The following is a 14,566-nucleotide window of genomic DNA, read 5'->3' as shown; positions in this document are numbered from 1 at the left end:
CAAGTCCTTCCAAGGTCGGGTCCTAACACTGTACAACCTCGGTCTGTGACATCCCACACCAGTCCATATTTTTGTGGTCAGCAATACAGTGCAAATTAGATTTACCATAAACCTTGTGTTCACAGACAAGATTACATTAATTCCTATATCATGGTGGAGTCAGGAAGGAAATTGTTATGTTAGTCAATTACTACATCCTGATGTAGGAAGTTACTTAATGTCTCCTAGAAATGCTTCTCAAACTACCCTGAATGTGTCGTAGTGAGAATAGTTACCTAGCTTTGAACCAGTGTGTATGTACATCTATAGCCCTGAGACTTGGCTATCTGACTTGACATACTGGATTGATAGTATAGCCCAGAGACTTGGCTATCTGACTGGACATACTGGCTTGACAGTATAGTTTGAGACTTGGCTATCTGAGAGTATTTACCCAGTCTATGGATAATTGTTCAGTACATGTAATGCCATTGGTTAATTGTACAGTTATCTACAATGATCTGCTGAAATTTAAACTTATAAATATATGTACATATAGGCTACAGAGTAAGGAAGGTATCAGGCCTAGGTGAATACTTACCTTTACACATCTGTATTAAGTATCCTATGCAATTGAATAGTGTTTATGGAATCTGATATTGTTAATTTTTTGGTAAATTTGATTATGAAATGAAATGTTATGTTTTGTTTTTTTATCTTGACAGAATTGACATGTATCAATGGAGTGACAGAGTGGTCAGGACAGTGAAAAGAAGGAATTGGAAAGTAAGGAATGGTGTCTTGGATCATGATGTACAGATGTTGGTTACTGAGAGAGTTGTGGTAAGTTCAGTCTCTTTTTTTTTTTTTTTTTTTTTTTTTTTTTTTTTTTTTTTGGGGGGGGGGGGGGGGGACACTCCATGGGTAATTGTACAAGGAGTCTCTGTGCAAACTCCAACCCCAAAGTGTTATCGTGCCACATACCATGGGTCATTGTATTGGTAAACTCTGTGCAGACCTCCAAACTGTAAGTGTTATTGTGCCACACACCATGTGTATTGGTACGCTCTGCTTACCTCCAAACTGTGTGTCAACGTACCACATAGCACATTGGGGAAACTCTGTGCAGACCTCCAACCATAAGAAGGTTTGGATGGGCTCCACTGTTCAACTTTTTATAAAAAACACCCCTTTCAGGTTACAAAATCAAAACCTAATCTTTCCTACTGTGAAATTTTCCACAAATAATGTAACAAAATCTTGTGACACCATAATAAAATGAATATTCAGCCTGTGGATAATAACAGAATGACAAGAAACCTGTAGTCATGCTGGTTTGAGAAAAGTGTACACTGAACAATCAGTGTTCAATTCATTGACGTATTCAGTTCATCGACAATCTCACAGTTCGAATTGAAAGAAACTGATGAGTAACATGCAGGTGTGATGATAGAAACCAGAATCTTTTCACAGAACAAAAGAATCGTGTTATGAATGTGACATTTGACGTACATGTAAATGTGAGATAAGTGGTTTACTTCCTGACTTTATTTCTACTACATGATGACATCATATCCCATCAAATGATGCATAAAATCACTATCCTGTATGTTTCTATTCACTCTGTCTACATTTTGTATCTGACATCAATTACGAAGATTGTCTTCCTGTACATGTTAAAGAGGCACAAACTGAATTCATAAACCTTTTCCTTGAGTGAAAATACTTGCCTCAGTTAAACAGTTATAGTATTGATGTCAATGCATACATTCTATGACATTACAATTACCTTCTGGTTTTCTTAGAACAATTAATTGCCTAGTATGTTTTCTTACACATTTTTTGATACTAGTACATATAAAAAATTACGTCATCGGATCATTGATATGTTATATCTTAGTACCAAGTTGGAGTTTAGTCAATTGCAAGTATTAGCTACATATGCTTCAGTAAGTACAATACTACTAGTGACTTTTTTTTTAGATATGCGGCATAAATGTCAAGCTGGGTATTTTTGTAGGGGGGCAGATTCATGGGTCTCAGTTGTAGATACTACTGCTTACTTTTCACATTTGACCAGGAACTCCTAAAAGTAACTACATCCTTGTGTGGTTGTGGTGTTGTCATCTTAGCATTAGCTGTAATGTTGCGATTATTAAGATTTTCTGGTATGACCATAGAGGGCTCTCTTTTTCATTTTTTTTTTTGGGGGGGGGAGTCAGGTTCAAGAACTACAGGGTCAGGTGATGAGAAATTAATATCATCACCCTTATCAAATGAACATGTATGTTTTACTGCACATACTCTTGGTTGGTCATATCATAGACTCTGGAGACGTTCACGCTAAGGTGTTTGGTCATATCAAATCCGATGACCCATATTATATTGATTTGTCATACAAGCACTGTAGAGGATGATATTGAGAATATATTAGTAGTCATACATGTGTATTTGGTATATGAAGTCATAAATGATACAATGAAATGTCAGTGTGTGTGTGCCGTAATAACCATTTAGTATGCTGAGAGAATACACCAACCGTGCAAGTAATATAAAGGAATTGTAGAACCCCAGTTGTAATCTAATTGATCAAGTTTTGTTACATTGTGTTCAACCTCTATTGACCTTGTTACAGTGTAACGAGGCATGCAAATTAGTTTGGGATCCAATTTTTGGTGCTGTGTAACACTTTCTAATATTGCATCTTCCTTGGGGTTTACTCCGTTGTGTGTCTGTAACTGTAAAATCTATCAGAAAAGATTGGTTTCTGTAATTGAGGTTGAATCAGTCATCCACAAAAACAGGTTTAGTATTGATTTGTCTGCTTAGACCGTTTGATTTCTTTAGAACAGTAAAATAATGAGTGGATATTCTAGTAGTGGGAGACAGTGCAGTTAGTATGAAAAGTGGACACATAGTTGCATCAATGGTAAAACTTTCGGTAATTACATGTATATCACCTTTAATTATACTTAGTTCCAGGGGAGAGGATTACATACATCAGATTATTTGACTTTCAAAATTATGTAATCACCCACACTGTGACTAATCAGTTGTTGAGGTATTTGGTTAACTGTTCGGGGGGGGGGGGGGGGGGGGGGGGGGGGAGGTGGAGGTGTTCTAACGGTCAATTTTCAAACCATAATTATCAACTTGGTAAGATTTGCAGCACACGCTGAATAATGCGAGTTATCAGAGTCTCTCATTGAATACTGTAAACATGGAGGTCTGTGAAACTTATCACATTGAACGCATGTGTAGACTTACCTTAAGGTAGAAAGCCCCACAGGATGAATTCACTGAAAAAATTCTCAAACTCTCTGCAAACTTCACTGTATGAAATCTTGTTTTTGAACCTTTGAAATAATAAAAGATATTTTGGGGGTCCACCATCTTGTTTTCAAGGACTTCTCAATTTTTTATGTTGCCATGGAGATAACACAGTATTCGGTAGCCATATTGGATTCTAAAATTGACCAGGTTTAATTTTGATATGGTTTGATTTCTATTTCAAAGATTTGTTTGGTGACCCGTTTTTTTTCTTGAGTTTGACTTTGAATGGGTCAGTGTTTTCAGGAACAAAGTTACTGTAACAGCAAAGTTTAGACAGCGTATTTCTGAGGCACATTTCAAAAGTTACATAGTATGCACTTGATGGTAATGGTATAGTATGTTGTTTTTTTTCTGACAGGAGGAAGCAAGAAACCATTTTGGTTGTGATGAACTAGAGGGTCTGGAAATTGAAAACCAAGGTGGAATTGGAAGTGAGCTGTCACACTTTGAGAAAAGATTATTAGAAGTAAGAACAGCCATTTTGAAACTTATGTTTTTGTAAATGTGATTTTGGGAAATGAACACAAGCAAAATGAATTCCAACAGAAAATGAGATTTCCAGATATTTTTTTACTGATGTGATTTCATTTCTGTTGACTAAAAGACATAAAGTTTGCATCTGACATGTTTGTGTTCATTAGAATGAAGCCATGACTGGAATACACTCACAGACCAGGATATTTTCACGTCTGTCATTGGCATTGATGGAAGACACAGGCTGGTACACAGTCAATTACGACTATGCTGAACCGTTGCTATGGGGACAAGGTCTAGGTTGTGAATTTGCCCAAGGAAGCTGTAAACATTGGATAGATTATCAGAAGGACAGGTAAGAACTCTAAAGATGAGAATGTATATCAGTGTCAGTGTAGAATTTGATGCAATGTGAGTGATGAACACAATGTGTGCAAACTTTAGGACACATTATCAATTGAGATGAAAATTTAGATAACCATTGTTTGGATGGTTTACTGTCTACTCTTATGCCAATACAAGCTGCAGACAGTCTCTTCCAGGTTCCCAGGCCATGTCTGCATACATGCAAACAGTCCCTTCCAGGTTCCCATGCCGCATCTGCATATATGCAAACAGTCCCTTCCAGGTTCCCAGGCCATGTCTGCATACATGCAAACAGTCCCTTCCAGGTTCCCAGGCCATGTCTGCATACATGCAAACAGTCCCTACCAGGTTCCCAAAATAGGGTTGGTTGTATGTTTTATTATTCATTTCAAGTGAAAGTTGATAATTGAAGAGTAGGGAAGATTCTCCTCTGTAGTGGAAAAAGTCCTTGACTTGATGATATTCATTATACAACTGCATCCCCATCTCTTATTTTCACATATACACCTGCATTCACATTTAAACCAGGTCATATTGATCAGTTGTCAGGGGCAACATGGTATTACCCTTATAATAGAACTTTGGAATTCAGCCATGAACAAATCAAGTTTGTTTGTTTGTTTGTAGAAATGAAGAAGTAGACCCGTACTGTGATATCCTTGGTACAGTGGAATACAGATTACAGTGTAATACGGACAGGTCATCAGTTGCACTGTGTAATATACATAAATATAGCAGTGAACTACCACAACAATACCAGGTAAAGTTGCACTGTGTAATATGTATTAATGATAACAGGAAAAATTATTACATACCTATGTGTAAATGAATGCACAGGCATTCCATGTACACGAAATCATCTCAATGCGATGTTACAGTTCCATGAAATGTGCAGTTTTTGATAAACATATCATTCTTTAACAGTGTTAATAATAATAATAATAATAATAATACTATAAACTCTAAGACGTGTGAGTGCAAGAGTAGGTATTTAGGGTAAGTGCATTTGTACTTGCAGTGTTTTCTGCTATACATATATACTTTTGTAAGTATAGCCACAGGGAACACTGCAAGCACTTGTGCAAATACACTGAGTATGCCACATAGGTACTCATGCGTCATGTGGTTTATTTGAACATAAATGTTCAGCTGTTTTAATAAATTATAAATTTGCATGCATACATGAAAATGCTATTTTTCATTACTGTCACTTGAAGCATAGCGTTACAAATAATAACTTCATGTTTCCAAGTGTTGTTACATTTTGTCTTCAAAGTAAAAATTTGATGCTGATGAAATGTTTCTTTATCAGTACTTTGATCACTTAGATGGAGCCAGTCTAAGTGAATTGGGGAAGTATGGTGGAAGTGTTGAAATGGCTGACTTCTGTCCTTACCATCAGGTAAGTTATAATTTCTTGTCTGTTTTTGAAGTATGTTGGTATTGTTGAAATGGCAGACTTTTCTCCTTTGAGTGACCCTATTTCCCTCCCCTGTTTTTCATTATACCCAACCAACCCAAATTTTCAGCTCCGACATCAAAATAAAAAATATTTCTATTTTTGCCCACCGCCTAATATTTTGCAAAATAGCCCCCTCTCTGACAAGAATAAGTAAGTGTCTGGACTGTCAACATTATTTACAGTCATGGTGGCGGCAACAACACTTGTTCATGGGCAGCACATTTCATGACGGAATTTATTCAAGTAGAGGACTGAGAACATGCAAATGTTGTATAGAAGCCGGGGAAAGGAAAGGACATGAACATGAACATATATGATAAACTACAACATTTAATGTTAAAATTTCCCATTGACACCGCAAACTTTTTACATAGGAAAACCTTTATTTACAGTTAAAGCGTATGTGATATTTATTTTTTTATTTATTTATGTATTTAATTTGATATTCTTTGTGTCCTATAAGCCAGAGGGCTGGATGTGGGTCTTTTTTTTCCAATTTTGTTTAAGTATTGTATAATTTGTTAAGTCCACATAGGATACCTTAATCAATAATAACATAACAATTTTGGTTTTGTTTGCAGGAGTTAGAGTGGGAATCTGAATCAGTGGCTACAAGAACATCTCATTGTAATAATCCTGCCAATGCACCAGGTAAGTTATTGACAACACCACTGACACTCAATAATGCAACGATGACAATCAGCGGCTAAACTGAATGAAGTAGCCAATTATAAACACCACTGACACTCAATAATGCAATGACAATAAGTGGCTAAACTGAACAAAGTAACCAATTACAACCACCTGTCAGTGTGTGATGGATTACTACTGACATGCACTGTTCATCCCTTCCCCAGCAGGAGATTTAGCTAGATTTTCTGTAAAATTTGTCTATACGTTAGAGATCATAGAGAATGACTACATGTATAATAAACTAGACTACTATCACTATTAATTGCAGAACCCATACACAGTTATTCATTGGAACACTACAGTGACAGCTCAATCTGTATAGAACAAGTCACTCCATTCACAAAACAACAATGTAATTTGGTTGCTACGCAACGCCAGTGGGGAAGTGGCTGTTACCAGGTAAAGATGGATTGATTTTCACTGTGGTTCTATAGAAACTTTGATGGAAGTTTTAAAGTGTTCCTACATTAAAAAGTCAACTAATCATGTGTTTTCAATGAACACATACCACAGCTAGTCAGTGGATAGTAACAGCATGAACAGTTTCCTCCATGGCATATAAAGTAAAGTCTTTGATGAACAGATCTAGAGTCCTAGTAGTATAATGAGATGTAGATATGCTCACAATCTGATTAAAATCCGATGTAGTGTACACTTTGCGATTTTTTTTGGCTATTACGTTTACTGTATGTTGTTTGTTCTTTTGTGAGTGCTTGTTACATACATCTGACACAACACCATAGGCGTTCCTGTACCAAATCTCATACTTACGAGTAGCCGATCAGAATCCGTCTTACGTTCAAAATTTAAAGAAAGAGAACTACCAAACAATAACATCATTGTCTGCACTCTGTGCTCGTTTCGAACAGAGCACTCTGAAGCACTATCCAGTATGTTTTTGGTGCATTACGCATTCTCATTCATTGAGGGAATTCACTCGGTGCTTAGATTTAGTACAGAAATGCCTATAGTGTTGTGTCAGATGTATGTGATGAGTGCTCACCAAAGAACAAACAACAGTAAAAGTAACAGCCAAAAAGAAATTGCAAAGTGTAAAATACATCGGATTTTAATCAGATTGATATTCTCAGTATGAGTTAATTACCTACTGTCTCTGACACAGTCTCCCAGTTTAATGTATGCATTTGCCAAGTACTAGTATACTGAGTGTATTCAAGTAAAGAAGACCTTGTACCTATAGTATATCGAGTCTAACATCAGATAGTAAACAGTTCCATATTCATGTGAACAGTAGACTTGTATACATGATATGGGGTATGCATAATATAGAATTAATATTAGAGAATGTACTTTTCTGGCCAGACACCTCAGTAGGTGGACCCAATTGCTTTGAGTATAGTAGACTCCTATGTCTTCTCTGATGCCAGACAGTAAGCAGGCTAATACATGTAACTAGATACTTGTACATACATACATACATGCCAAGATATACAGTGTGGGAGAGTATACACTTAACGTCTTTGCAGGCCACACTCCTCAGTAGGGGTGGACCCAATTGCTTTGAGTATAGTAGACGCCTACCTCGTACCTAATATTAGACAATAAATAGTTCCATATTGAGACTGATTTGATAGTAGATGCTGCAGGGTTAAAATGTAGACTGTACTGATTGGAAACGAGTTTATCTCCTCCACAAACGTAATGAGAGATTGTCTAGTTATTGTGATTGATAACTGTGTATGTAGAGCTAAAGGCAAATTGGTTATTGTAATGATGGTTTGATTCTCGCATAATAGAACAAAAGAATTGATGACTGATGGGTGATGTAAAAAGTCAATCGAGACCTAAAAAATTAATTGTTTGGTTCCGGTTACCCGACCCCCATCCAAACTTATTTTTAGGTATTCAAGAAAAAAATAATAAAATCATGAAAATTGTAAAGTCTCGAGAGAAATAGTGGATGTGGAAATTGACATCAATTTAAAAAGACAATATAAAACTGTTCAACCAATCTGTAATGACTGTACATCTGATGAGAAGAAACCAATAACACACAGAACATAACTACCTGAACTAGACACTCACATATGAAAAAAATCTACCAAGCCCACCTATTCTAAAATTGAGCATAATCGGAAGCACCCAATTTTTTTGTTAGGCGTAAAGTCCATGTATCATTTATAAAGATATCATACATGGTATGGTTATTTTCAATATATAAAGGAAAAATAATTTTGAAGTAATCTTTCCTTCACAATTAAAATTTTTGTCATTTAAAATAATCATCAATTTGATAACGTTCCTTTTAACTTAATTTCTGAAAATTTAGATGTTTTTAATAACAGAGAAAGAAATTAGAAAAATATCAACTAATAAAGTCACAGGCTCCAACTGTAGTCATGGAAACCAATATATTACATGTAATACATGCAGTAGAATTCTCCCACCTAGATGTGTCATGGAGATATTTATATGACTATTTCATTTCTTGGTCAACTGCGTTGTCAGAGGCACATGTGAGAATAGTCAGTTGTGGTGTGGTGTTCTGTTTTGACCTTTGACCTTTTAATGTGAAGTGAAATACTATTACAGGTATCAATTCCATTGAATGGTAGTAAAGTTGATACAGATACTAGATAAACCAGCAAAATGTTTGAAGATGATGCCACTTGTCCAGCCATATATAAATCGTTGTAGACAGGCATGCATATTTTATAAATTAGACTCGTAGCAACATTTCTAGTTCACATTTATTATCATTTAAATAATGTTTGGTTTGTTGAACCATACATGGAATAATTTGACCAGATTACAGGAATGTGTATTCTGAATCCAAATGTCACTTTACTAGATTATTAAAAGAAGCTGCTGGGGTTCACACAATTTACCAGACTGGATGTTTTTCTGTCTCACTCATATCTATTACCATACATGTTATTGTCTTTTGACAGTACTCTTGTAGCAGTACCCATGGTTTGATAGTCTATGTGAGTGGTGAACAGTATATCTGTTATCGTGAAGGACAGACGATTGATGTGGCTAAGACTGTCGATGATTGGTTACATGAAGGTGTACTAGCCTGCCCAGCCTGTCAAGATGTCTGTAGTAGTCACATCATATGTCCACAAGAACGTGATCCAGTAGCAGATAACAGGACCACTAGTCCAAATGGTAGGACAAATCATTGTTTGTTTTCCTATAGAATACAATACAAAACAGCATGTCTGATTTATGTAGTATGAGATCTTATTACTCTGTTAGTCAAGGTTTCAGTTTACGTAGACATGAATTAACAATATGTAACATGTTGATACAACAGTGATAAGGTATTGAATGCATATTAGTGTAATTATAGTCTCAGTAGGGTGGCTGTCTGAAAGCTAGTTCCATATACTCGCAGTGTACTGTTTTGTCACTTCCAATATTTGCACTATCTTGATTAGAGGGTAATAAGATTTGTACAACAAAGAAATGGCTACCACATTCTTGTGTAAAATACTGCATCGGATAACAATAGTTTTTAGTTTGTGTCAATCTTAGTAAACCGAAGCCGAAGCCTTGATTGCCAGATTAGTATATTGTTTTAATCTAATCAACAAAAACATTACTGACTCCCTTCTCTTCCTATCCATCCACTCACTACCCTCCCTCGTACATATTGCTGTTGCTGTGATGTTGTCTAGTTTTCTTGTCTGTCAAAGGGAATTGCCCATTCTGGATAAAATATGAAAGTTATCGTAAATGAAGTGAACTGAATATTATTTGTCTTTACACCAGTCACATTGTCAGCATATTGCCACTTACATTAAATCTATGTCTGTGTTGTTGTGTTGTATGTAACATTTCACACTTAATGTGTTCCATTTCACGTAAACATTTGTTGTTGTATGTTATGTTGTATAGTGAGTCCTGATTCAGCTACACCATCCAGTCCTTCTAACTCATCTTGTGCATGTGAGTGTTACCCTTACATGTCTATCAACTTTCATCTCATCTCCATCTAATTTGCATTTTGTTAAGAAATTTGCAAATTACAATGTTTTCACCAGGTGTTAACTAATAAAAGTGGTCATAGTTGAAAATTAATTCAGGGAGTACATGTAATTTACTTTATAAAGGCAATCTGTAGTTAAATATTTGATATGGTGTACTGAAATACAGGACAAAATGTATGTAATATTTATTTGTTCATACTTGCTTCCTTACAGCAATACCATGTGTCAGTGGATCAAAACAGTTGCTACCATTTACATCGCTTTGGCTTACCTTGCTGTTCCTACTTTTCACTGCTATGGTATAGATGTCTAAATATACCATTGTGAAGGTACAGAAAGACTCAGGAATGAACCAGATGTGCACGTTTTCAAAGGATCTTTATTTGCTTCCTGATGTAGCAGATGGTTTCTCCGACCAGTTTGCAAGTAACTAGCACCCACTATTCCATGGTATTTCTTTCGTTCTCTTCCAAGCTATAAACTAATCCAGGAATTGCCTTCCAGTGGTTCCTGTCCAGGAATAAACAACATAACTTTTATCAATTTAAAACACAAATAGTGCAAATTTGGTATTTTGATATCAGTATATTGCCACCAGAGGGCAGTATAACCAATCTTCACCTTTAATAGCAATCAGCAAAAGTTAAGTCTTCTGATGTAGCAACTTGACATTTGAGACTTCTGTAGATATATTTATTATCATATTAGATATGTACATGTAGTCTGTTAGGTACACGATGACAGCGCCCTCACACAGCCAAGCCATTTCTTCAAGCAGGCTGTTGAGGGCGGTGTGACACGGCATATCTTGCAGTCTATTAGACATGAAAAAGACAGTAATCATTTACATAGTGAACTGAAATGAACTAGAATTAGTTCTTGATTTCATCTTTACTGAAATATTTGTTCCAACATCTAATTCTTCCCCTTTATTGCGTACTTCATGAATGATATGCTGTACACTTTATTTTAGAGTATTCAACGCACTATTTGAAATACTTAATTTTATGAGATAAATTTGTGATAGTACAAGAAAACTGTGTGGAGTATCTAAGGACGAATATGAATCTGAAAGACCTTTAACTAAATATGAAGGGTGAAAGAAAACTTTTTTTTTGCAAACTTGTATCTCATTCTGTGACTGATTTACCATCAACTTCAATTACACTGACCTAGGGTAACAAACATTCTATTGTATGTGGCTATAGCAATACTGCCCTCTAGTGGTCATGTATTGACTTGGGATTAAAAATCCTACTTTATAACAGTCAACTAAAGTGTTTCTCTGCTTGTCACAGCCATCTATAGCATCCATATCAAATGTACAAGTATACTGTTACATTTGTGTTAATTATCAGACCAGTATGTGGTGTCTCTCAATGTAATTAATCTGTAAACCATGTTACAAGTTAGTAATAAAACAACTCAAGAGTAAAGGCAAATGTCCCACGATGTCTACATCTCACTTACAGAGCTACAGATCATCAAAGTTGTGGCACTCTCTTTACACTCTAATCAGTTTGCTGTTTGTAATCTGACATTGTTTATAAATTTACTACAGTTGGAAAGGCTGCATCAATAAACCAGTGTTATTTACACTTGATATGAATGCTATAAACAATTGTTGCAAGCAGGAAAATGCTTTAGTTGGATGTTACCAGTTGTATAACACCGATATGCCATATTTTTTATATGAATTAGCATGATGTGTTCCAACAGTCAAATAACCAAAATGTGTTAAAAGGACATTTTAGAATTTCTGTCACAAGGTTTGTAGACGAGATTTTTGCGAGAGACTTCAATAAAGAGTACACTTAAAACATCGTGTAAATATAGCTTTATATTAATTATGTATCTAGATGATCTCATATTTGTTATACAATCAATCAATTATGTAAATTAATATGTTTACATACAATCTTGTCATTTTCATGAAACATATATAGAATTCTTTCTTGTTTGTTATGGTGGACCCCAAACGCACTGTACAATATATTACCCACAATTCAAAGTTTCTGATTGGTATGCTTGGAAGTTCCGTATTTTTTAACTTCTTCAATAACCCATTTTTGTCAACATTTTAAGCATAGTAATTACATTTAATTAGTATGCAACAAAAGTATGTTTGGGAATCAAAAATAAAGTTCTAAATTTTGCATACAAATGTACAAACAACTAAATGAAACATGTACTTTGAATAAAATGCTTTTCAATGTCAAAGTATCACTAACTTGGGTAGACAGTGGTCAGTGTGTATGATGAGTTTTAGTATGTAAATTTCTTTTGTTATACCTATTCAAATATATCTATATCTTTGGCAAAGTCATAACAGGTGCATATATTCTGCATGTCTTTCAAGAAAATCTGTTGACAAATTTCTAAAATTGCTACTCCTTCCTACAATAAATCGTTGATACCAGAACCAATGAAAATATGTATTCAGAAACTCATCAGTGGCAAAACTATTCTAACAAAACCCTGTACACTGGTGAGAGCTGTCGTCCAACAGCACAAATCAGAGAGAGTTGTGGGTAAAATATTGTACAGTGCAATGCTTAGGTGAACTTTAGTACATAACTATACATTCTTAACGTACAGAACAACAACTGCAAAAAATGCAGATGTTTAAACATTGGGTATAAGATGAAAAGAGAGATCTTGAGATTCACTGAAGGATAGCACTAGACTATATCGATGAGTGTTCAGACATTAGACATTATTTTAAACTAATGTCAGCCATCATTTCAAGTTATCTGTCAGAGTCAGTTCAACTCCAACATATTTCAAGTAAATATGGCCCTTTATTTACTAACTATTCCTGTAACACATCAATATTTTGTATGTTTTAAAACTTTGGTCTTTGTCCACACTCTTGATTAAATAACAGTATGGTTGTTGGAAATTTACCAAAAATACGTGAAAGTGTTTTAGTATGTATACAAACAAGATATCTATATTTACTAGCCTTCAAGGCAATTAATACTTCATGTTCCTCCCAGAACTCTAGGGTAATATCCCCATCATGGTGCGGTGATTATGTTATAGCGCCCTCAATGACCCAGCTATCATGTTATAGCGCCCTCATTTGACAATCTGTCATTTCATGGCTAAGTAATACCACTAGAGGGAGCTATTTCTACCTATTTACATTCTTGTATATACATGTAAATCAAGGAGACCATATTTATGGTCAAGTGTGAATCTGTGTTGTGTACATTTTAATCTGATTCACAAAGTTCTAGAGGTAAATTATCATCACAAAAATCTATTCTTGTACTACTACTTGTTAACAAACACTTCTAGGTAACTGTTGTATCTTACATGCATGTCTATATGTATGTTTTGTTATTTGAAAGTAAGTTTAGTCTGGTCAGATTTTATTGTAATGTTGTGATTTCATATTTTCATAGCCTGTTTACGGCGCTTATGGTATATTTCATTTAATCTCTCATACCATAGGCTTGTGACTAGAATTACAAAAAGCTGTTATTATGATGATAAACCTATCAATCCTTTCTGCACACATTGAGTTGTAAAGCCATAGAAGGGAAAGTCATTTTAATAAATGAATATTCATGAATACTTATGCCCAAATATGGTTTGCTGTGAATCAAGCTTGTATGGTTGAATCATTCAACCTTTTTGGCTTGTGCGAGAAAGACAGCCAGTGTGGCAATCTCACCCCCCCCCCCCCCCCCCATTAATATACACCAATATAAGAGTAAGACATAGACGTCTTATTTTTAACATCACAGATCTAAAGATTCTGTTTTGCTATGTATATTTTCCAATATCAATTCCTACTCAATAATCCATGCATTCTTTAAGGACAGTTAATGGATGGTAATTTATGCGTAGAAGTATAACTTTATCATGTGTGTGTATATTTTGTAATTTTCATAAAATGATGTAAAATTTGTATTATTTTTGCAAACTGATTTTGTAATTTGTTTATCTTGTCATTTATGTACATATCTAAAGTTGTTATCTTAATTTGCCAAAAAATTGTCTTTTACTAATAAACTGAATCACATGAATATATACTATCAAGTTGACCTGGACTGTGGAACGGTATTTGAAGTCTTCTTGTTTTCTACAAATTTTCATGTCTGAAGTGACTTAGAGATGTTGTTTATAATCCAGCTATTGTAGGAGTCAGTAATTATGCTGGTACAAAACCTTCCCTTTCAAAGATGTTAACATTGTAGTAAAAAGACTCTTTATGATAGTGTTGTCTTGTGACAAAGGTTGGTACCTAGGAATGTAACCATATAACAGCGCCCTCACACTTTGGGATAGTGCT

General features: G+C 35.1%; 1 protein-coding gene across 1 annotated transcript in view; it reads left to right on the top strand.

Annotated features, from left to right (window-relative positions):
- The window catches only part of LOC144447725 (leishmanolysin-like peptidase), a 33,368-nt gene extending 22,675 nt beyond the window's left edge, over window positions 1-10,693 (top strand). Inside the window, exons 8-16 of the mRNA XM_078137804.1 lie at window positions 705-822; window positions 3,671-3,778; window positions 3,954-4,141; window positions 4,780-4,912; window positions 5,465-5,554; window positions 6,196-6,265; window positions 6,576-6,706; window positions 9,220-9,439; window positions 10,477-10,693. Coding sequence (XP_077993930.1) covers window positions 705-822; window positions 3,671-3,778; window positions 3,954-4,141; window positions 4,780-4,912; window positions 5,465-5,554; window positions 6,196-6,265; window positions 6,576-6,706; window positions 9,220-9,439; window positions 10,477-10,568 — 1,150 coding nt within the window. The 3' untranslated portion in view covers window positions 10,569-10,693. The remainder of the gene's footprint in view (window positions 1-704; window positions 823-3,670; window positions 3,779-3,953; window positions 4,142-4,779; window positions 4,913-5,464; window positions 5,555-6,195; window positions 6,266-6,575; window positions 6,707-9,219; window positions 9,440-10,476) is intronic.
- The last annotated feature ends 3,873 nt before the right edge of the window (window positions 10,694-14,566 follow it).

Source organism: Glandiceps talaboti, chromosome 16 (genome assembly GCF_964340395.1).
Source record: "Glandiceps talaboti chromosome 16, keGlaTala1.1, whole genome shotgun sequence".
Taxonomy (NCBI): Eukaryota; Metazoa; Hemichordata; class Enteropneusta; family Spengelidae; genus Glandiceps; species Glandiceps talaboti.
Note: the sequence above shows the minus strand (reverse complement) of the source record. Positions and strands in the feature narration are given on the sequence as shown.